Genomic DNA, 25,845 nt, shown 5'->3' on the forward strand with positions numbered 1-25,845 from the left:
GGGGGAGGGGAGATTTTGAAACTTGTGAAATCCACATTGATACCATTGGGCTGCAGGGTTCCCAAGCGGAATATGAGTTGCTGTTCCTGCAACTTGCCTCATCTGTGTTCCAGACCTAGGAGCTAGAGAAGGATCTTTGTGTTGGTTTATTTCAAACTGCCAAGGCAAGTCTGTTCACAGTTGGCATCAATTAACAGTGTGTCTTACACTGTATCATAACAGCATTCCAATTTAAGTCTAGCACAACATCAAAGTTTAAAAAACTTGCATTTATTGGGTGATGTTAATAATATTTCAAAGCACTTTAGCAAATTTGTAATTTTGAAACTTTGTACGTTTGAAACCACTGTTGTAATTTACAGCTGTATAGTTTGTATATTCTCCAAATGCACATACATACTCAGGTTATACCAAATCATTTCACTTTGCAGCCAGCAAAATGTAGCCTAAGAAATGTGATAAACAAAAACACCAAGGATGTTACTACAAAGTGGCTGAAGTTACATCAGCATACTGAATAAACAAGAAATTGGTCCAGGCTGCTAGAATATGCAAATCTTTTCTTTACTCACACGTTTTTGGCATCAGAAAAAAGCAGATAGGAAAAAAAGTAGCTAATACTGCAATCAGTGATCATTTATAGCTGAGCACACAGTAGATGCTGAAATTCTGACAATATGGTAGGAGGTGTTTACAGGTCCCAAACTCATGGCTAGTATCATTCATTGAATATTAGGTTTTATCTCCCTATTTACTTATTTATGCATTCCTTTTTTCACAGGGATGTCTTACAAACAACAGTCCAATATACAAACTCTTCTGCCAGAATCCAACAGGCAGCTTTAAACAAGCATTTGACACCACTCATTCCTATGATGCCAATATATCCAGATGCATATATGGTATGATAGTGCCAGTATGGAGCAATTGGTGAAGAACAAAGAAAAAGGTACACTTGGAGAAATGGCAACCTTCTGTCTAAGGGCCAGCTCAAGCAGTTGTGCAGCAAACAAATGAAGCTGTTTGAGAATGAGTTCGGAACAATTTGAGACATCCACTGATGAGTTCAAAATTTGCCGCCATATTCTGTTGCTTCACTATGTGTCAAGATTAAGCAACGCTTATGGAAAATGACACCACTTCTGACCAGAGCTCTTTTACTTGATCTTCTAGGTTCCTCATAAGTGCTTTAACTGAGGGTCTACAGAGCTTCGATTCCTATATCAACTTGAGGTAGTCATAATATGGGTCTTCGAAAACCTCATAAATCTCTCACACAGATCTCTGAAGGAGTCCACAGTTTCGGGCAAATTATGGAGACAGGTAGGGAAATTGACATGTTTCATACAATGCCACAACTTCTATCTACATAGGTAGCCATTGGATGAGTATACACAGTGCCTATTGTTCCAGGGTCATCAACTGACCCAGCACAGCAAATAATTAGCCAAATTCACCCCGGAAACAAATATTGACACTACTTCATGTTGTCTTGTCAGTAGGAAACATTTAGAAAGACCATTCAGTTAGGAAGGAAAAAGCAAATACTATTTATATTATTTAATGAGAAGCCAACAGGAAATCCACTTTGAATCTGTCCATGTTAGTTAGCTTTTCAATTATGAAAGGTTTTTAGACATGCCCTGCTCTGTCTTTACTTCACATCCATGCCTGTATTCTGCACATCAAGAATTGGAACCTTGACTGATTCATTAAAAAATCTGCATTTCTGCATTTATCACTGACATTGAAAACTTGAAAAGCAGTCAATGATTTTTACCTGAAGATCCAGTATGCCTGGTGTTGACACAATGGTTATGTAATGGACAGCGTCACTCATTGGCTAAAAAACAAGTTCACACGCAGAAGCTCTCTGCTTAACGAGACTGCAGTAAACAAGAATTATGCAGCTGTTCTGATTTATACAATAAACTTTCCCCAACAGTGTACTGAGCCAATAATATGAGAGTGAACATCTTCTAGTACTGAGCTTTCTCTGATCCTGTCCCACGGTTTTTCCATTCATTCAAAACTTCCACAAGATTCTTCCCAATCAGCAATTCCACTCCTTTCTTAATTCTCACATTTTATTTAAAGGTTTTGAGAGTTTTTTTTACTCTAAACCATACTCTAGAATTAACTCATACAAAGAAATCACAAAAGGCCAGTTTTGAACAGGTATACAAAATGAAAAAATAATCTAGTTATTTCCTGCTCGAGATAACCTGTTGCTGTTGAGATCAAAAGAAATTAGGCTGGGCAGCTGTTGCTTTGCACAACATCAACAGTCATTAGCCTCTAACTGACCTTAGGGACTATTTAGAGCACTTCCGCAGAGGAAGGACCTGACGTGCTGTCTTACAGGGACAAACTCAGATACCAGCTAAACAAAATGGTCACCATTTTGCCCAGAGGAGATCCAAATAAGGAAAGCGAAAATATTAAAAATGATCACATTTCAACTCCACATTGAAACCTAACAAAGATGTTACTTAGATATACAACCAGAAGATATATGCAAATATGCATGCCCTATAATAAATTTATGCTATCGATATGGAATATGGAATCTAATTTTAATGTTTCGCTAATAACAAATACATTCCGCACTATTGTATATATTGAAGGTTAGGTCCTCATAGTGCACTCTGCCAGAACAAATCCCAAGTTGTTCTATAGCACCTATAATGCTCTGCCTCAAACATTCCAGTCTTATGCCAGTACTGTTTTCACTCTCAAACTGCAATTAAGTTATAACAATGATCTCAGATTGATACATATGGTGTCTATTCGCAGCCAGCGCCTCCCTGTTTATGTCATCTAACTGCAAATCTGATCCTGCCAGCCAGGATAATTTTAAGACAGCCAGACTAAATGTTTCTCCATAATGTGTCCAGACACAGCAAACCTCTGTTCTTAACCAGAAAATGTCAAATGTACCGAGGAGAAAGGTGGTAGAGTTCTCAAAGTCATGTTAATAAAATAAGTTCTGCTTCAGTTTATAATTGGTATAATATGCCAAAAGACTAACAGTGCAGGGCTTGTGAGTTCCATTTTATCACCATAGGTTTGCACTGAATTCAGTAAATCCAGTAATTCATGCCCATTAACCGAGATTGCAAATGGCTAAATTGTTATAAGTACTTCAGGAAAGGGAATGTTCTATTTCTATCTGGAGTGGCCTACCAGTAAATCCAGTTCTGCACTATATGATGGCTCTCATTCATTAAGCCTTAACGCCCTTGAGGCAACCAAGGAAAAACAATCAATTCTGCCTCCTCAGCATCACCAATACTCAGACAGCATATCCACTGGAACCTTGAGCACATTTTCAAATGATCATGACGCCACACTTGACAATGATTTGTAATCCAAAGAATAAGAGGTATCCTCCTCCAGGTAATCTCAGACTGCTACTTATCACAGGAAGATCTCAGCTACACTATCATCCTTAAGCTACTTTGAAGCTTTACAGAGATGCTAAGCAGAAATATAACTCAGACTCTTTAACATTGATAACCATCTAAAAAGGAAAAATCAGATTATTCTTTTAATTAAAACTGCACTTCAAAAATATTAATAGATATCTGCCAAACTGCTTAAGATATTCTTAAGCTACTTTTGAAATTCAAAAGTCTCTCAGCCACTTTTGCACATTCTTCTATCTTTGAATCCCATGACCTAACTAGTAACACTACTGTTTGTACACTACTCAGTATATTGTTTAAAGAAACTGCTTTGTGAAATGGGTTAGCAATAACTGAATGGCAGATATTACATAGACAGCAAATTTAAATACTTCAACTTACAAAGCTTTTTAGGTGTCATTGGTACTTTTTTTTAAGAAAGTGGGCCTGTTAGTAAAATGCAACAAGCCTGCTGAGGATGTTGACCACCATTTTCCTCATTTCCCTTAGTGATTGTGGGATGCCTTTTTTCAGTTTTCAATAAGTACTTTAAAATTGTTGGTATTGCCTTGGAAGTTTCTATGTGCATTGGGATTGGGATTGTTGATGAGTTGCAGAAATAGGAATACATTAATAATTAAGAACTATAACATCATTTAAATACAACTAAAATGAATGAAGTGTCCTGTAAATATCATAAGTTGCAATTATCTGGAGGCATTACTTTTGATATACTGCATTATGATACTTCTGCAGAACAGTAAATTATGAATGTGGAATAATATGATAACAATTTGTAACTCAACTTTTAAGTCTCTAAGTGAGTCAATCCCTACTTTTCAGTCTTTAAATCTTTCTGAAAGTGCATTCTAGGGTTTCACAGAGTAAACTATGAATACTAGATTCCAATCTAGTATAAAATTTCTAATACTTCATATGGGAACCTATTCTTATTGTGATTTAAGCATCTCTTAGATAAAATCGGATTAATTTCAAGCATTTTTTGTGGCCAGGCACTTGGAAGTTATATATAGCTTCATACTTCCTCTATTGACCTCTACCCATCTATCAAACATAAGGCTAATCGGTATTCAGTCCAGAAATACAGATCAAGCCAAGTGTCTCTGATGCCTGACTGCACTGAGACCATTGATTCTGCCAATAATAACATAATAAGCTATCAATAGATCAGGTAATGGCAGAAAGACACCTTCTAATTATTGCTCAGTGTTCATATAATGCAGGAAATTAATGATTATACCTTTGAGTCAAACATCTTTCAGTAAAAAACTAAAATTTATAAAACTTGAAATTCATCTCTGTGCACGTGTGTCATAGTTTTTATGCTGCAATAGTGCTTTAGTGGACTGTGACTAGTATTCACAGAGCGTGATTTGTGACCGTCAGCACCAGGGCTACACTGCACATTGTCTGTCATCTTCTAAAAGTCAGTAGAGAGGTTTTGTCTTATGCCCATTTTCACAAAATATTTCAACAAACCTCCATTAAGTTCATAAAAGATTGAGGAAGTTCTAGCACTTTGTAAACTTGTCCAGGTCACATGCTTAGGTTATACCCCCATTTATTGTCAAATTCAAGTGATATAAATCAGAGTGGGAAACATACCAAACAATGTTCCCAAATCAGAATAGGATCTGATTCTGGAGTAAAATCAATTTTAGATCAGGTTTTCATCACTTTGCAGTGAAGTAATGTGCTAATATAATTATACCTTTAATCAAAATGTTTTCATGGCAATTCTAATTTATCTAATTGGACAATATTGGATATTGTATAAATATTGTGTGGTGAATGTGAAATACCTGGTTGGAAAAGATTTTGGGAATCAGGGCAAAGAGAGAGTTAGATGAGACTTACTGGATTACCCTTGTAAAGTGCACAAATATCCAAATTGTCAATGATGGGGAAGCCCAGCACATTTGTGAGAAGACAAGGCTTAAGCATTTGCAACCATCTTCAGTCACAAATGCAAAACAAATGATCCATCTTGCCTCCTCCTGAGATTAAAGCATCACAGACACCAATCTTTGTCCAATTTGATTCACTCCACCTGATATAAGGAACAGCTGAAGGAATTGGATACAGAGGCTAGGGGCTGACAACATCTCAGAAAGAGTGCTGTGTCCTTAGCCAAGATGTTCCAGTACAGTACAATGCTGGCATCTATACGGCACTGTGGAAAATTGATACTCAACAGTTCACTTTCAATCAACAGCAAAATGATAAAAGGTCTTATGAACAGTGATACCACGCAGTACTTATTCACCAGCCACCTGCTCACTGATGCTCAGTTTGGGTTCTCCCAGGGCCACATGACACCTGACCTCATTGTAACTTCGATCCAAACATGGACAAGAGCAGATTGCAAGAATAAGGTGAGAGTGACTATCCATAGCGTCAAGCTAGCATTTGATCAAGTGTGGCATCAAGTAGCCATAGCAACACTGACATCAATGGGAATGAAGGGAAAGCTCAGCAATGATTGATGCAGAAAGGACCATGGTTACGTGAAGCCAATAATTTTATTCCCAGGACGTAGCTGCAGGAGTTTATTGAGGTAGTGTCTTAGACCTAACAATCTTTAGTTCCTTCATTAATGATCTTCCCTCCATCATAAGGTCAGTAATGGAGCTGTTTCCAAATGATAACATAATGTTCAATACTGTTTGTGACTCTATTATGATCCCTACTGATGTAAATACTGGATAAGACATATCCTGAAATAAAACATAACTTAATAGATCATACCTTTTAAAGTTGGTTAATGGCTCATTACTGAAACATATTCACACAAGGCTACAGACATTCTTTAACAGCAGAATATAAGATTTAAAAGAGAACCGAAGACTTTACAAGCTGTTTTCTTTATTGGCTTGGAACAGACCGCTTGTGACCTCTGTCTCAACTTCTCAAAATTAAGGATAATCTACGTCTCTTCAAGTCGTAGTGTCATCACAATAAAGCTTTGTTTACTTTTTTAATAAATTGGAATAGAAGCAGCACAAAGGGGTGGGGTCAAGTTCTCACAGAACCAGGATTTTTGTTTAGCTTTCAGTAGCTGTTGGGATTTGAAAGCTGCTACACATTTGTTCCTGCTACAGCATAACACTTGAGTTCCCTCTCTCTCTCTGAGTTGTCTCTTGATGTTCTTTTCTCCTGGACTGGAGAATTGCATGTGAGACAATCTATTTTACTGAATTTACCTTTGCAAAGGGTGTGTTTATGAGATGTTACCATATTGGAACAGTTGTTGTTGTTTAATAATTAAATAATCTATTATTCTGTTAAGTTTTCCAAAGGTGTTAAGTTATTCCAAATCTTCATTTTTTTGCTGCATTTTAACTATAGTACAGGAATAAAGTGTGTCTTGCTTCAAGCCTGGTAGTTTGACAATCAAATTGCATCTGGAACACAACGCCTTACACTTGCCTTTTTGAAAAAAAGAAGTTGGGGGTCAAGGCTATCTTCTTAAAATATTTTGATGGGGTTTTGGTCTAGTCTGCAACATTATACACAGAAGACAATTATTAAGAACTTAACACAAATATTAAAACAAAGTTTCAACCTGTTTATCAATACACTTGTTACAGAGCCTCACCGCTACCACTGTTATTAAAATCTTTACCCAACTGATGTTCCCCCATTTCTCTCCAAGTCTGCTGACATGAACCACCTATATGTTTGATAGCCTAATCCATTTCAGTTCTAACAACTTTCAACTTCTATACAAGCTCTTCTGGGTTGGTAGCTCCATAGACTAGAAACCAATTCTGCTGAGGTGACTGATTCCCCTGAACTGAACTGAAAAATGTAATCTTCTTCTATGACAATAACTGCTCTTCACTGAACAGAACTCAGTTCTTCTGAACTGAATCTTTTAACCTTCTGGTCTGGGGCCAAAACTAATTGTTTAAATGAGTTTGCTGTATCAGTCATAAACTCAACTATACAAATGTTTTATCCATCAACATTTCAGGGGTTTCCTCAGACAGTCAACTGTAGTCAAATCCTTCTTAGAAAAGATGTATTTAAGTTACTGTCCAAATTACCTTCAGAACTATATTTTTAAAGTACCTTCACAAAACTGACCAAAATCCAAATGCCCTTATTTTAAATCCAAATCCCAAAAAGTGGTAATAACATACAATACATATTTATTACATGCCTCCGAAACTGAAGTCATCTATATCTCTGTGCAGCAAGATTTAGACAATAGTCCTACTTGGATTGATAAGTAGCAAGTAGCTTTTATGCTACACAAGTGCCAAGTAATGACCACCTGCAACAAGGAAAAATCTAACCATTGCCCCTTACATTCAATGGTATTACAATTGCTGAATCCACGACGGTGAACATCTTGGAGATTGCCATTGACCAGAAATGGAACTGGAATAAGATATATACATACTGTGACTACAAGACTAGGTCAGGGGCTAGGAATTCTGCGGTGAATCTTCTCCTGTTTCTGTGCAATCTGTATATAATATGTAAGGCATGAATCAGCAGTGTGATGAAATACTCTCCACTTGCCTGGATAACTGTGCTTCTAACAATATTGAAGAAACTCAACACAATTCATGGTAACTTCATTTGCACCCCACCAATTAGCTTCAACATTCATTCCCTCCTCCACAGAAGCACAGTGGCAGCAGCATGTACAGTCTACAAGAAAGCATTTTAGTAACTCATCAAAATTCTTCCAAAAGCATCTTCAAAACTTGAGACATTATTGCTGAGAAGGACAAGGGCAAAAAATGCATGGGAACACCACCACCTGTAAATCCCTCTCCAAGCCACACACCATCCTGTCTTTGAACTATATCACTGTTGCTTCACCGTTGCTGGGTCAAAACTCCAGAACTGATTGGGGAGTTACAGAACATGGGCTGCACTAGTTCAAGAAGGCAGCTCACCAGTGCCTTCACAAGGGCAATTAGGGAAGGACAATTGTTGGCTTAACCAGCAATGCCAGTTTCTTATTAAAAAAAACTTCAAAAATTGTCAAAGACTGACATGACCAAATGGTTCCTCCTGTGTTGCATTACTGCACGATTCTATTCACGTTTGAAGGGAAACAGAATAAAATAGCATTAGCGAAAAGAATGGTTTTCCATAGATATAGGAATGTGATATCCCCTCCTTGGGTTTGCACGTAAATATCGGTAAACTGCATCTTCTAAAGCTAGAGTACATGTACATAAAAATAGTTGGGCTGGCTTTTTTTTGAAACAAGGTTCTGAAAACCCTGTGCAATCTGAGAAAGGAACCCGAGGTGACCTGCCCAACCAGTGACTCCGGTATGGGGATATTCCCTTGGCAAGGCTTACCCAACCAGGAGGAGGAAGACTCGCGGACATCTATCTACAAGTGAAACCGCTCCCCTTTGGGATTATTTGCGTAGACTGCGGTACCTGGACTCGCACATAGTCTCTGTCTTGCATCTTCCTCCTGATCAGGTTACCGTGAACTTTATAATCTCCTCATTTTTCGGCTCTTTTGTTTAAAAACTAAACGGGCTGTAACAATGCCTATTTCTGTGTAATGAGCTGCTCGGAATCTAGAAAACAAAATGCAGAAATACTGTTCGCTGTGTGATACTGATGACTATGGACCCACTAAATCAGGTCGGTCTCAATGTTTAATTTTCCCAAGTTGAATGTTCTATCGTTTTAAAGCACCCATTTTCTTTTAATTTAGGGTTGGTTATCTGACCTTCACAATTCCTGGCTCCCGAGAAAATCGTAACATTGAACCTATTTTTCTAGTGGGCAGATGCATTGTTTTGTTTTGCTTCGTTCGCATAGCAAAACACACCATCAAACAAAGGATTTAAAATGACCCCAATCAAACGCCAGGATCTGTGGATATTCACACCAGCGTATCAATAATTGCACCTATTGTCTTTTCGAATGCAATTTCTTTAAAGGCTATCCAACTCCTCCACTGACCGCTTCTGCTCCCCTATATTCCCTTAGACAAAGGGACCGAGAGGCTTTCCACAGTGTAACCAGTATCATCTTTCTTAGAGTAAGAGCCCTTCTTTCAGATGGAATTGTCCTTGATTATTTAATGGGCTCCTTGAAATAATTATTCAATTTTGGAAGAAAAAGAACATGAGCAAACAGGCTTTAGTACTGATGAAAAAAATTCACTTTTGTATCCCTTCCATTCTTTCTAATAAATAACACACTCATCTAAATGATTTTGATGTACTTCTGCCCAGTATTGATTCCTTATGAAAACAGCATGAGATTGAACCAGTTCTGGTGGATTATTCGCTGTCAACACACCGGTGACATGGAAGAACCAGATTGCTGATTTAATCGGTTTCAGCTATTACAGAAATCTGCGCACCTTCAGGTTTAACCGAGTCACTGACAAACAAATTAAAAAAACAACGCTAATTTGATACTATTATCGTCTCCTAATATATGGGCGACCCTGCAATGCTCCAGCTCTCGAACCATCTTAATCTATCTTGCAACGACTCTTAATCTCGAGGCCCAATTTCAACCAAAGGTTGCACTTGACATTTTTAGGAATTGGTTCTTCAAATCTGAACGGTCAGAGTACAGAGAGCGGGAATTGTCGTGAGCGATAAAAGGCATCTCCAAGGATTGAGGACGTTTCTATTATTCTTACTACAGAGAATGCGTGAGAGCTCCCTCCCAGAGCAGGCACAGGTCTCCAGCACAGCCTTCAGACTTATTCATAGGGAGTGAGACAATGTTCTATCTCCGCCGTTTTGCCTAAAGCATTTCCAAGTTTTAGTCTAAAGTTTCAACAATGTCGATTCCCATGCATTGCATTTAGGGACAAGAAAATAAAGGCGTGACTGTTTTGTAGCGGGAACACTCGAAACTTAATGACATATTTAACAGACTTTATCAGAAGTTATTAAACTGAATAAATAAAAAAAAACCTGATTTTTCGGTAAAGTATAATAGCGTGACGAAGTCTTCAAGTTGCGTTCAGACGGGAAAATTTTCTTTTATTAAACTGCGTCCCCACTGCAGAGAATAACCACTTTCGTATCACGTGCCAAAGCGGTTCCGTTGTTTCTTTCCAAACATGAGAATAAGCATTTGTTTACTTGCACCGCAAAGCTCTTTGCTATTGCTCGTTAATTCAGTCAGGGTAGCCAAGGTATTATTGCACACCACTGCAGCAAGTGGGACTTCAACTCAGGTCACCTAATCCAAAGGTAGGTACGCTACTTCTGCACCACAAAAGCCCCAATGCATCACTTGATAACACTGTTGATGGGCCATGAACCAATTTACTGATAATTGGGACCAGGTTGGAGTAAATACTGGTGGAAGTCTACACAAGCCACATAGGATCATCCACTCCACAGTTTGGGTTGAAGATACTTTAGCCTAACTTTATATTGCATTCTGAATCACGAGTGTTCATTGAAGGCTCTGCTGTCAGTTAGTTACCTGGTTGTCCATCAGCATTCTTCAATGGATCTAATCAGGGTAGAGACTCTGGATCTGATTTATTTTCCTGTGATTACTTTGTTGTGTCTATAATTTGATGCTTTTTGGTGTTTAGTGTATGGTTAATTTGATGTAGTATCTTCACTTGGCCCAGGTAATATTCTACAAAATATATCATGCTCTGCATTGTAGATATTTTCTCATTGACTGTTCATGTTACTAAACACCTCTGGAACAGGTCGGACTTTAATTTGAGTCTCCTGGATCTGTATTGTATATGCTTTCTTGGGGTGGGCCAACTAGTTTAATGGTGATGAAGACATCTGGAAAATGCTGGGTAATGAAATTACAGATTGAGAAGTAATGTTTCAATGTTCCCAAAGGAGACATTCCAGTCAGTGCTGCTAGATCTGCCTTTAATCTGTCCCATTGAAATATTGCATTGGAACAGTATCTCTTTGAATGTATGCATCCAAATTAGATAAACAATACTTTTGAAATATTATAATGAAATTACAATTCTCACTTTTCTTTTAGATCTTAATAAATGGTATAAATTCTGTGTGTTTACTTAACCCTTGTCTAAATTGACCTTGGGCTTGTTGGAAACTCAATTCAGTAATTCTGATAAATTGTCTCCTAGCTTCTCACCAAAGAAGTATACAATGAAAATTGTTGAATTCCTTGTTTTTAAAAAAAGGTTCTCTAATGTCCTTATCAAGAAACCTGCTCTCCAGACATATATCAAACCTTTGGCCCAGACTTTATTGTTGTCTTTTCATGATCTCAGAGCAAACAAGAATGGACAGTAAGTATTGGGTTCTGATATCATTCACATTTCAAACTATATTTTAAAATTACTGTGAGCATCATGGAAGTGCATCAATATAAATAACCTAAAGAGCTACAAATGCCAAATCAAGAGATATAAGTTCCATGACAACAGCAACACAGCCTTTAAAGTAAAATATCTCAAGTCCTACACAGGAGATGGTTCAAGCAAACTTTAATATGAGCCGTATAATAAGATATTAGGACAGGCGATAGAGTAATTTTGCAGGTATATTTTAATGGAGGAGAGAATGGTAGAGAAACTTGGGGATGGGAGAGGAGTGGAAATTCCAGAGCTTAGGGCTGAAATTGAATGCATGGGTGACCTAGATTAATATTGGAGATATGCAGAAGATCAAAATCTCAGAGGGTTGAGGGATAAGGCATGAAATGTTTTGAAAACAAGAATGATAATCTTAAAATTGAGATATTGCTGAACTGACGGCCAGTGTAGACTTGATAGGCAAACGGGACTTTGTGCAGGTTAGATATGGACAGCAGAATTTAGGTGCACTCAGCTGGACATTGGAGGAAGGATGTTGGAGGAAGTTAATGCAGTCTGCTGTCAAAGTCTGCAGCCGGTTCAAGAAAGCTGTGAAGGGATAGATTATCATGGACACACTTCCATAAGCTGTCTCGTATTATTGTATGAAAACATTAAAGTATAAATAGAGCCATCTAGCATGGATGTGGATAATTTGCACATGCTGAGGAAAGTGATGAGAAAGATTAAAAAAAGGGTGGAAATGAACAACAGCTACCAGATACAGACCACTAACAGGAAAAATTGGAACAGGAACTGTATAGACAAGCAAGAACAATGTATATGAGTGAATGCAGTTGTTAGTGTGCCTTCAATTTAACAGGGTAGTTTTGGAAATCTATTAAATGTACTATAGATGTAAAACCATAATGTTTGGTACAGTGTTGAATGGTCACATGTAACAGTTCATTGAGAAAATCATAATGTTTAGACCTACACTGCAGCTAAAACCAGGAGCTGGAAACGACAGTCAAGTCAGCAAACTCTTTAAGATAACTGTTTACAACATGATAAATTTAAATCTTTAAGACGAGAGAATGGGTGCAACAGAAATATTCTTCTGTCAGATTGATTATTGATTTTTGCTAATAACAATGTTGCATGTTAATAAATTAAGCAAATTTTGAGAAGTCTGGCGATGAGTCAAAGAAACTGGACTGGCGACAGCATTGTTAGAACGAAAGAAGTGTAGATATGTTTTGCAAAACCGAGATTTTAGAGTTAAATAACTGAGAGAAAAGTTCAATTTGAGTAACAACAGTAGTAACAAAGCATGCAAAGAGAAGCAGAGAATGATGTTTTGCTTCCCAACTTGTCTGTTCTAAATGTGGTGGAGGAGCTGAAACAAATACCAAGTAAATGGTTTAAACAATTTTTGCTGAGTTTTTTTCAGGATTCTCTTAGTTCTTGCAGTGAAGTCATGGCTTTGTTGCTTTCATTTTGGGATTATTAAGAAATGGATTAATGCCTGAAGACTGGAAAGCAGCTTACACAAAATACAGTTGTAAAATGGTGTATCGGACCAGTAACTTTTTGTGTTTCCCATAATCTTTTTGCTTTGAGTATTTTTAGATTCATATTTCTGGTGATTCTGTTGATTAGTTGTATCTTCATGTCCCATAAAATGTTTTCACCTACAGAAAATGTTGAGAAACCCTGATTAACAAAGTGGAAAAGCTGTCCTTAAAATACTTAGCTACTTCTTCTATCCTGTGGCTTCAAAGGATTCTGCAACTCATCTCGCCTTTGAAGAGAAAGGACAAGACTGCAGTAAGAATCTGTCTTTTCCAGACTTTAATTGATAATTACACATACTAACTAGTAAATAAACAATAAATCACAGAATCCCTACAGTGTGGAAACAGGCCATTCAGCCCAATGGATCCACACAGACCCTCCGAAGAGCATTCCACCCAGAGCCACCATGCCCCCCACCCCACTCCATCCCTGTAACCCTGCATTTCCCGTGGCCAACCCCTCCCCACCCAGCACACCCATCCCTCACCATGCCCCGACCCCAACCCCAGCCTTCACATCCATGGACACTAGAGGCAATTTAGCATGGCCAATCCACCTAACTTGCACATCTGTGGACTGTGGAAGGAAACCAGAGCACCCGGAGGAAACCCACACAGACGTGGGGAGAATGTGCAAACTCCACACAGACAGTCGCCGAGGTGGAACAAATACTGGTACTAGCCCCATATGTATTTTCAGAGTAGTTGTATAGGTTAGCTAGTTCTTTTTGTGGCCAAAAATAATATTTAATTTACAATTATTATGTGTACCTAAGTTACGCATTATATTTTTACAAAGCAGGTTTCTTCATCAATCACAAAAGCTAGCTGCCCTCAATAACTGTCTTTGAAAACTTTAAATGGCTTCTCTTTAAAGACTTTAGGCAGACCAATGTATTTCGAAAAAGCTGATAACTTCTGACTGAAATTTAACAAATAAATTGCAGTTCAAAATCAAACTCAACAAACTACTCAGAATACTTCTTGACTTAAATAATTTGGCCTCTTTCCTAGGCACCTGTCTTTAGATAAAGAACATCTAAATGTTACAAGACATGTATCAAAAATAAGCTGGAAGAGTTTTCCGTGAATGAAGTTGTTTTTTTTTAAATCCAGTATGCACTGACAGAACTAAAACAGGTCATGCCATGCTAAGATGTAAATACATACAATTTGCAAAAAAAGAAATGCACAATTTTTGACACAAAGATGACTCAGGAAACTACAGTCTCATTAGACAAAGATCAGTTGTACGTAAATAGTTAGAAGGCATTCTCAGCGAGAAGGTAGCAAAACATATAGATGGTGATGACATGCTGAGTGTGAACATGGATTTATGTGATGTATGTTGTGTATGGATTTATGTGATGTATGTTGTGTATGGATTTATGTGATGTATGTTGTGTATGGATTTATGTGATGCAGCTTCTGCCAAATGTAATGGATTTCTTAAAGAAAATGACAACAGAAATTCTGTGAAGCAATATGTTCATGCATATGTTAGGTACTTGTATTAAACAAATGTTTTATTTTATTTATCCACATGATGATCCATGTGAAGCACACTCCTGTATACTTGGCACATTGCTGAAGGTCTGGAGTGATATTCAGACTAGACTGAGCAAAGATGGCAGATTTCCATTCTTCTAGGATTTTTTGCTAGATCTTTCATGGTCACTATTACTTACCTAATTTAGTTAAATCAAATTTGAAATAAACAAATTTATTTTCCACAGCTTAGATTTGTTCATTTAGCATGGACAAATGCTTGGCAGTGTTTCTAGGGAATTAATTAAACAATAAGCTAATGATTTGTCATGATTAGGAACTATTGAGATGGATTGGAATTTGGCAATGTTCAGATAAAACAAACTGGGATGAGAGAGGGTAGTGTTGTTCCGAATAGAGATGTACCAATATGGCAACGGATCAGTGAAGTGACTGCAGTATTTAATGTATGCATATGATTTGAATTTAGGAACATTAGTAAAGGTGTTTGAGTTTGCAAAAGATGCCATGACAGGATGGGGAATAGTGGAAATTCAAACAATACAAATTAAGCAGACCAAGTATGAAAGGTCTCAGTAGTTTCAAAAACTGAGATGATGATTATAAATTCCAATCATTGTTGACAAAATGCAACAATAATTCTAGGTGCAGGATTTAAGCAATAAATTAAATGGATCTAGGCTATAGGACATAATGCAGGATTTGACCCAGGAGTATTGATGAAAATGAACTGAAACCAACAGCATAATGCATGAATCTGGATTATTAGATTGAGAAGATTATTTGGATCTTGAAATACACAAGCTAGAGATATGACAAAAATCCAAGAAGTGACAGTATGTCTGAAAAAGGAACAGTATCTAAACTGTGGCTCATCTAACAGAGTTGGAAAACTTTGAGTTCAAGTCCCTTCCAAGAATCAAGCACATAATCAAGGCTAACATTCTTGTGAAAAACTGAAGGAATGCTGCATTGTCATAACTCAATTACTGTCTACCCTCTCAGTGCAAATTAAAGATTTAATGGAAGTACTGGACATACTTGTGCCCTTTTCAACCCATACACTCTCAATGCTCAATGTCTTAGCTACCAATGTTCCCTTGACCAACACCTAAAAGAAAATTATCCGGTCATTGTTTTACCATTGCAATTCAGGTCTTGGTGCTCATGAATTGGTTGCCACATTGCAACCGTGGCTGCGCTTCAAAACTAATTCATTGTCTATAAAGCAATCTGGGACATGTTGAGATCAAGACAGACCCTATATGCAATCTCTTTCTTTTCAGACACTTATAATTCTGGTCAGTGTACTACAGTAGGTATATTTGAGTATTGCAGGTAGTGTGGAAAAGTCAAACAAAACTCACTGAACTAAAGCCATATGAGATGTGAAGACAATGAATTGCACAATATAGGGAAAAAGTATTAAAAATTAAAAAGGTTGTAAATAAATTGAACTTGATGTTATGTTCATGTTTTCCACTTTAGAACAAGGGACATGTGTTCCTGTTTAAAAACAGGAAAATGCACAATTTAAAGGCAACTACATGGAAGGTGGCGAATCTATCAAACAAATTGCTCAGGGAGCCAATGCGACAAATGTAACAAAATTAAGAAAGAATTGGATAGATAATGGAAGAACTGGAAGATCAATAAGGGTGATGGTGTTAGGGACAATTTGGATGGTTATGTTCTTAAAGAATTGCACTGAAATTACAATACTGTCTCTTGAAAAATATTGCAACCATTATAACAATGCATCTGTAAAATATTATATTAAACCTAGGTACTTATCAAATAATAACACTTCTTTTCCTAAAATATTGCACTGAAATTATACTTCTATCACGAAAGTATCAGAGAATTTACAACACCTTAACAATAATACACCAAAGCTACAATACTGTGGCATTGTGCAATACAAATTACAAAACGGCATGTTCCAATGTATTACATGATAAATCATTTAATTACAATACTGCTTCCTCTTAAATGTTACATGAGCATTGCAACCCTGTATCTGTCTGACTATCAACAAGAAATTTCAATTCTACAACAGTTAAAATTTGTAATCTGGAAAAATTCAGTACAGATGTACGATTTGTTCAAAGCTCCTGCGGTACCTGTTACTCATATAGCTGGTTCTGCTATGCGTCTTTTCAAAGTTAAAGCTGTAACAATGCAACACACAATAGCTGCTACTTCAGCATAAGGATTTACATCATCATCTGACTGCACATTTAGAAGCTCACAAATTGATCAAATAGTTTGTGATTTTTTGTTGTTACTTTTTTTTCTCAGTAACTGAAATTTCTAATATCCAAAGTGAAATTTCAATAAAACATTGAACAATTAAAAAGTGTAAATTTGGTAAAATGAATGACTGAGTTTTCTCTTGTGTCTCCTAATACTTGCTTCATAGCTTTTATTTAAAGACAGTGCTCTCCTAATAGCTCATGTTTTGACAGGTGATTTGACCCATAACAATGACTCACTGAGCTTAATTTGAAATCTGAAATCTGAACATATGTATCTAGTTCCCTGAGGGAGAAAGAGAGACAGACAAAGAGAGAGAGCGAGAGAGAGAGATGCTGTTTGAGCTGAGAAGTAACAATGTTCTAATTACATATCTGCTGTTATTTCAGTCAACTTTTAGATAATATATGAAGATGAGGGTTAAATGGAGTGAGAGGAAATCTTTGGCTCCAAAAATTCGATGGGATTCAATCACAACATTGCATCCACTGCTGTCCTTCTCATTTCTGGAACCCACCTCATCCACACAGCCTTTATAAAAATGTCAAACTGAAATGTCAACTCCACTTAAATTGCTTAAATACCACACATTGGAACTGAATCTTCAAAAAAATTCTACATCATGCTTAAGAAGCTACGTGTTCTAAAACATAGTGCCTAACTTCTAATATTGTGTCTTTCAGCAAAGCACACTGAAAATTTTGCTCTTATAGAAGATTTTTTATGAAATCACAATGGCTCTATTCCAATTTAATATCTGAAATTACTAAAAACAAAACTTCTAGATTATTACACCAAAGAAATAACACAGCCACATTTAAAATGTTGTAGTGACATTGCTTAATCTAACAGATTGCACTTAAATTCCAACTGTTCAGCTTCTAATTTATATTACATTTATGATCCCATACAAAATATTTAACATGAATTATAATACTGCTGATTTCAACATATTGCAAAGAAATTAAAAATCTCAACCAAACGATTAAACTCAAAACACTGTGCTGTAACTTGCACAACATTACTAGAATTACAACATTGCATTTTCAAATGAATTACACTAGACCTGCATGAGGGTTAATTCTAATTTTCCAGTTTCAGCTCTGATTTTATAGTGACAGGACAGAAATTTAAAAGTATTGCACCCACAATACAACCATTTCAATCTATTAGATATATTTTACATTTCCACTTTGTCCAGTGTATGATATAAAAATTACAAATCAGCATCTAGTTAATTAAAATATACATCGAAAATAGGACACTAAAATTACACCATCTCTTTTTAAATTATTACACTGAAATTGCAATATTTCTATAGTACCACAGCCAACTTACAGGACGGGAATCTCCGAAGTATTATAATGAAAGCACAACATCTCGGTGACAATAGCAATTTTCTTTTTACATGGAAGCAGCATGTCTTTTCTGCGGGACTGCATTGAACGGACAATTGTTTTTTCGAAAATATTGCATTCAAGTAAGAAGTACTTCGTTCAAATTGCAATGCTAGTTTTGACTAAATATCTCCCGCTTCAAAACTAATACTGTGGAAATACAACCACACCTCTTGACCGTTTTCTTTCTGCTAAAATTGCCTCGTCTCTTCTAAAACATCGCGGCCTTTTCTCCACATACAATATATAAGATAAAATTGTGTGTGAAATACATAAATGCTTCTACTAAAATACCAACAGAAATGGCCAATTTGCTTCTTTTTTTAAAAAAATGTATGACACTGAAACGACAATGTTTTCTTGTCAAGTGTCCTGTCCTCGCTGTTAACATTACCTCCACTAAACGTAATTCCCAAATATTCCTCTCAAGACCTTGGACGTGCCATACCAAGCTATGAGACAAAAGTGTGATCCAAATATTAGCAACCAATTGTGCAACCAATTATAAATCAAAGTCGGCGTTGCTCCTAGACATTACCTGTTCAAGTATTGTATTCTTTGTTTTTGAATCGCTAAATTTACATTTCAGTAGAATTGATGAATTCAGGGTAATTGTCCTTGCTATGCTGAATGGTGTGGAACAAAACCTACAATAAATCATGAAATAGAATTTCTGAAATTGACAGAACGAAAGCGTGGAACCAAAATTCCAGTTCTTTCCCCACTGACATAAGAATTAAAAGACGGAATAGAAATATATTTTCGGAATACTAAATACCATGGAACCTCGCGCCTTGAGTATACTTGGCCGAAAGCAGGATGCACCTTCTAAAATATTATCGCCTTCCTCCCTGAAATATTCGGCCGTTTGCAGAAGCAAGTCTGTTATCAAGTAATTTTACAAAAGCCTCCCTAGACTTAGTTTTAAGTTTTCAATTCCTCAGTCCTCCTTTATTAAAAGTTAGAAGTGTGCCCTAAAGAAGCCGCGAGATGTCAGCTTCCCGTGCACAGTGTTGATCCCAGTAATATATCATCCCGGCAGCTCAGGCACAGCTGCTGCCTTTTCGCAAATGCTGCAGGGATCCTGAAAGAGAGCGGAGGGCTGGGATCTTGTGCAAAGGCGACAAAGCCGCACTTAACAGAACTCACTGCGTTATTTCACCATCATTCCGAACAGGCCAGTGAGTAACGACGGCTGTCTTTAATTTTAAACAGTCCTGTACAAACCTGTACGCCGAGTATTTGCAGTGATCAGACACAGCAAACAGTTCATGAATAGAAACTGGTAATGGGGAATTTCTGATACAAGAAGCGGATTGGTCCTAAATAAGGAGTAGTTGAATCAGCTCATGTTCACATCTGTGTTTCTTTCCGAGAATCTGTTTCTGGGACTGGCTAGCTTTCCTTTGCATCACGTTTGGGGAACTGGCCGAAATCGTTTGATCTAACCACAGTTTCCTCTTTGTAGTTATTGGCGGGTGGGTAGTGGGGGGCTGGGAGTGGATAAACTTGTTAATAAGAAGAATTGGACGGAAGGACATTATATCATCAGTTTTGTTTTAAGAGAGATTAAAACTTTTTCCGCTATCAGCTTTCAGGAAGGTTGTGTGGTTCGCTCTCAATAGTTAATGTTGGAGAACCGAAATGTAAGCTGTCAGTGTGGCGTCCGGCTAACAAAGCTGGTTTTTTAATTCTAATTCCGAATGAAGATTCTTGTCTTCAATCCCAGCAGTGCCCATGCACTGGATTACTCTGCAGTGGTGACTTCTTACTCGGGGCTTTAGGTGCTGTTTGAGGTAACAGCAGTGAGAACCCAACTTGGTGTTAGAGAGTGGGACGATTTGCCTTTCTTCCTAAAGAGAGGAGTGCTGTACCAATGTTTCATTTGCTTCTATGTTATGTCTCGATTAAATGAAAATACTAGTTCCTGGTTTCTTCCCATCTTTAACCAGCATCCCAGAGGAAAGTTCCAAGCGTTCATCACAATTACAAATAACGGGGGTGGCTGGAACCGGTGCTCGGACAGACACCTGTCACTTAAATACTCTGCTGACATTCTCTTTATCCTATATACACACAAACATGCGCCCCTGCTTCCGCACAGCTTCTTAGTTTCTCCCTGGGAAAGAATGACTGAAGGTTACACTAAGGCTGATGGTAGTAGCGGGGCTGCAATCCGCAGCTACTGGAAAAAAAGACCGGTTTCTGCCGATTCAATTCACGTTAAACCCCGATCAGACTAGCCAGTGGGAAACGGGTGTCACATTGACATTGTCTGTGCATGCCTCCACACCAGTTTCTCCCTTGCACCGATGCCTTGCTCAACTTAATTCTTTACACAGTTTTTTTTAAAGATGCAGCCCTACATTTTGGAATATCGGCGCATTTCTAGTCCTTGGGGCTTATTGTGGACAATTGTGAAACACTCTTGCGGTGACTCCGAAAAAGGAAAAAGAACCCAGTAAATGACCGGAGCCGTGGGCACAGCTACATCTTCAACAGTCTCGCAACAACATGAAACATATTGTCAGGGTTTGTGAGAAGTACAAATTCTCCCAGATAACCATAAGAATGGTGTATCATCTTTGACAGCTACTGAAGTCTATAAAAACAAATCCTTAACAATAAAACATTCCATAGAAACCCGTCTTCAATGGAATGGAACCTTACAGCTAACCGTATCTATTAATTTCTCAACCAAATGTCAGGTTTTAATTCTGTTGGAGTTGATGTGTAATTGTGACTTTCGATTCTGAAAGTGTTGGAATTTGGAGCTTTTTTTAAGAAGTAATCATAACGGAACAGGATCTCTCGCAGTGCTGTAGATAGCGGCCTGCTGTGTGTTGGTGAACCATCCCGTTAGCCCGCAGCCCCGAGCTGTCACAGCGTTTACCGCAATCACAGGACGATCGGACTCACAACGGGACAACATTGTCCCTCAGCCCTGATTCCGGCCAAACAGCGGATCCGTGTTTCTGCTACAGAGGCCGGCGGCACAAATGGGTCGACACCGGGCAAAGTGGCGTATCGGAGATCTCACATTCCTCACTTAAAAATAACTTGGCGAAATGACAAAAGACTGAACAACAATGTGTGCACACTAAACAGTGGTCTAGTATTATCCCTCAACCGCTCCCCTCGAAATAAACTCCGCCAAACACCAGCTTGGCCTCATTTTTTACAAAATTTTTCAAAAAATAAAATAAAAACAGGCAACACGTGCACTGCGTGAAATCCTAAAGTTAGATCCGGAAAACGAGTTAAAAGTTCGCGTTTAAAACAACATGATTAAGTATTTGCTACTTTAAAAGAAAACAGAGAACACAAGCGATTTGGTCCTGCCATCGAGATTAACATGTCGCCCCGAAAACGGGATTTGGATAAAAACGGCGCACGAAAAATAAAACGTTTCTTTCAACAAAACGAAACTTCAGATTTTGGGTGTGAGAGAAATGATCTCCCGCCATTCTTCTCTTTTTTTAAAAAAAACTCTACCGTTTGTGGAGCGAAGCTGCAGTCAACAGGATGTTTTGGGGAAACCCGAGTGTATGTGTGCGTGTGTTTTTTTTTTAAGGACTAACCGGAGTTGATCTCCATACACTGGCTTGAATCCACGTTGTCTGCAAGCTCCGAGTCCGGGCTTATACTGTCCACACTCAGTTCCATTGTCTTCTCGCCCCATTCCTGGATTTTCCTCTTTTTATTTGTCCCGATCAGTGCTTCCACCGAGAAGGCGTGAGCCCTTGAACTGAGGGCAGCTGCTGATCGCCTCCTTTCACTCATCGCCCGAAGAATGGTCCAAGAACCAGCAAATACCAAACTTTCCTTCAAACGCACGGAGCCTAGAGGTCGCTGGCCGGCGGTAATGTTCGGTGGCGGGTTCCAAATTCAGAAACAAGCTGGAAAGGATTGCTACAAGGTTTGGACTTCAGGCGTACAGTCACAACAGCAGTGCAGAGCTGGTCACATCTCTCAAAGTCCCAGTTAGCATGGTGCTGACTGAGTGAGAGCGCTCATTGAACTTAGTCCACTTTCTGCCTCTACTCTGTCATCCTCCCCAGTCTCCCCCAGCCCCCACCCCCTATCCCCGGGCTGATTGATACAAACTTCTGCAGCGCTTTACTGCAGGGGGCGAGGTTTCAATGCCAATCAAACTCTCCCGTCCAATAGTCACACGGCCAGCAGCCAGTATCCAATGACACACCAGCAGGATTCCAAGACAAACAACCGCAAATTTGGACTCTTGGTCGCCAGCAGGCACCTTGATGCTCACCAGCGACTGCACAGTGCCCAGATTTAACCGTTTAGGAACAGTGAGCGCCTTTCTCCCAGGTTTGTGGCTAACTGATATGAAACTTTTCTGTCTCCCTGCTGTATGTCCCGTGCACTGTTTTAAAAATGACCAGGAATGTTGGCGGCTGCTGACAAATCCAGTAATAATAAAACCAATAGAAGCATTTTTCTTAAATTTCCTCGCGCATTTCAGACATCAGTAGAGAGTGATATTGAATACCTGTATTCATTTGAAGGATTTCTCTGCATGTTCCACCAGTTCCGTCCCACCGCTACCAAGTGGTTAACTTTCATCTATGGTTCTCTTTCCCTTGCAATATTGCGCTGGAACAGGGGAGCGGACTGGAAAGAGCTACTGCAAAATATTGCCTCAGACAGAAAGCAGAAACTTTTCTGTGTTCCAGAAATATTGAAGCAGAGGGGTACAGTTTGCTGTACTTACTCGGCGAGATTTGTGTTTGCTCTCGGGATGAGTCCTGTGCTGATTACAGAAATGACCAAAAAAAATTAAAAGGTAAAACTAAAGGGAGAAAGTCAAATCGACAAGCACCGTTCCATTGATTATTCTGTACTGTTAGAAATTTGCAATTTAGGTTTTTTTCAGTAGAGTTAGTTGTTGGTTGGCTGTAGATGTTGAGTGCCATACTCATTTTACTATTCACCATTTTTAATTCATGTAGCCATTACTGAAATCCAATGTGCTCTTGGGAGACTTATTGACATCAGTGGTTATATTTAACTATATCAAAGTAAATCTGGTTGTATTTAAAACCATGCGTTTAGCACCCTGCTGCTGGCTGCATGTGCCCGTGGGAATTAGCATAAAGCAGATATTATGATTTTAAAATCTGCAAAAGTAAACACCAAAAAGTTTTAAGATAACCTTTGTCGGGAATGTATTGTAACGTGTAGAGATCAAGTCACAAATTGCAGACTGCTCTGGAAATACACGCCACTCCCATTGGAATCTGCGCAGAGACACGTTAATGGTTAAGGTGTAGATCTCCCCATCCTACATACATACATACACTTACATGCGCGCACACTTGCATATACACAGAAATTCCGCATACGCGCGCACTTAAAACTACACAGGCACACACAAATTCTGAAAGCGCACACACACACATACACACATTCACACACACCAAAATCTACACGCCCACGCACACAACTCCTAAAAATTCACACATGAATACCCACAAATACACACACATACACAAAACACAAACACACACACGCACACACAAAATACATAAGCACACACATACAGAGTCGCAAAAGCATACACACCAATGCATAAAATTACACAAACGCACAAAATTACACACATGCACATTCACATTCAGAAGTACAGACAATGTGTAATCGCAGAATTTTCTCACTGATTTTAAACTTGCATTTATAAATATGTTCTCCTGAAAGTGGAGAGGATGGTAATACTATTGCCTTTTACTTTTTACAATGTTGTAGATGTTGACGTAAATGAATCAATGAATCTCACTCGCTGTTATTCTAGCCGTGATTTAATTAGAGCACTTGTGTTAGGAAATAATTCAGAATAAGATCATAAACCGAGTTTCTCACTATTCAAGTCAACAATTTAAATCAAGACTAGAGGGGGATGCATTAATACCGTATGCGAATACCAGATCTACATATTTGCTTGTTACAATATAAAGTGTAATTCAGGTGCGCACATACCACATCATGAATATTTGAATAAAGCCTAGCAGAAACTATTAATATGCATAGGTCTATTCATTTCCGCACTGCCGTTATTCTTTCGCAAATTACAAGTTTAACATGTTCTGAATTCCAGTTAATATCCAGTAAATAATTTTCTTCCACCCTTGCCGGCAAATTGGACGACTCCCGCTCTTCCCACATCCAGGATCTTCCCCCACCTCCTCCCTCCCCATTCCACCGAAAATCGTTGGTGTTACTCTGTAAATATCTTACAGCGTACCGGGAATCAAGAAGAAAGAAAGAAAGTCTAAAGAGAACGGAAGGAAATTATGCCTTCAGGAAGGGAACGTTTTTCCCTCTGTATATTTAACGAAATACGCTGTGAGGCAAGTGTTTGTTTCCAATGCTGGCAACTTCTTCTGACTTCAAAATATTACATTTCAAGCCGCGCAACTTTTATTTTCCTAAACTGCCAGAAAGGATAACGTGAATATCTTTTAGTCTATTTTCCATTACATTTTACTTATACATTGAGTTCAAGACGAAGAAATACCCCCGTGTTTGAATTTCTTAATGTTGAAGAGCAGTATCGAGAGAGGCGTTAATACAGATGCTCTTGTGTCTTTCTCACATTAGCTATATTTTCAGGATAATTAGAAGGACCAGGAAACTAAACTACTTCAACAACGATTCTCTTTCTCATGGATTCAGACAGATGAATGTAATTCTTAAGTCTGATTTAGGAATTTTAATGCTAAATCTTTCGAGATTTTTGATATGAAATACACTTATAAGAGACGAATATAACTGCCAGCGTTCATAAAGACAAGCCATAGAAATTGAGGTACAGTAAGGCTAAACAAAGACCTGAAGGTATGGCATTAGTTATTGTCAAAAACGCAAAAGTCGGATGGCAGTAAACCATGAGAGTATAATAGTCTGATGTTGTTATGAGTATATTTATAGTCTACATTTGAAATTTCTCTACATTAATGGTTGCAAATGTATCAGACAGTTTTACAATTCAGTACATCACGTTCCGAAGCTGTTGGAATGCAGTGCTGTCCATGTCTAACACATTGGTATGCTGTGCAAACTTGAATGCTCTTTGTATACGTGCGTTTCAATGGCCGGCAAAGAATAACGTTTGCAGTATCAATTAATTAATGTAGATCTATTTAATGATATAACTATTTAGCAATTTCTTTACTTCTATTTTGTAATAAGAATTAGCTCAGTTTTAGTTGGTTGGTTAGCCAATATCAAACAACAGCTCACTCCCATTAGCATACTGTCAGAATCTTATCACAAATAATAGAGGTCGGACGTCTACTATCTGTCTATTTTAAAGACATATCCTGATATGTGACTTTTTTTATACAGGGTGATATTTTAAGTGCTATGACGTATGATTTTAATATTTAATAATTAATTTATAGG

The 25,845-nt window shown here is 38.0% G+C and overlaps 1 protein-coding gene across 1 annotated transcript in view; it reads right to left on the bottom strand.

Moving 5' to 3' along the window:
- The window catches only part of tbx15 (T-box transcription factor 15), a 102,138-nt gene extending 79,726 nt beyond the window's left edge, over nt 1-22,412 (bottom strand). Inside the window, exons 1-2 of the mRNA XM_048603091.1 lie at nt 22,005-22,412; nt 19,573-19,705 (exon numbers count right to left, since the gene is read on the bottom strand). Of these exons, the coding sequence (XP_048459048.1) occupies nt 19,573-19,705; nt 22,005-22,206 (335 nt within the window). The 5' untranslated portion in view covers nt 22,207-22,412. The remainder of the gene's footprint in view (nt 1-19,572; nt 19,706-22,004) is intronic.
- Between the last annotated feature and the right edge of the window lie 3,433 nt (nt 22,413-25,845).

Source organism: Rhincodon typus, chromosome 11, assembly GCF_021869965.1.
Source record: "Rhincodon typus isolate 14 chromosome 11, sRhiTyp1.1, whole genome shotgun sequence".
Taxonomy (NCBI): domain Eukaryota; kingdom Metazoa; phylum Chordata; class Chondrichthyes; order Orectolobiformes; family Rhincodontidae; genus Rhincodon; species Rhincodon typus.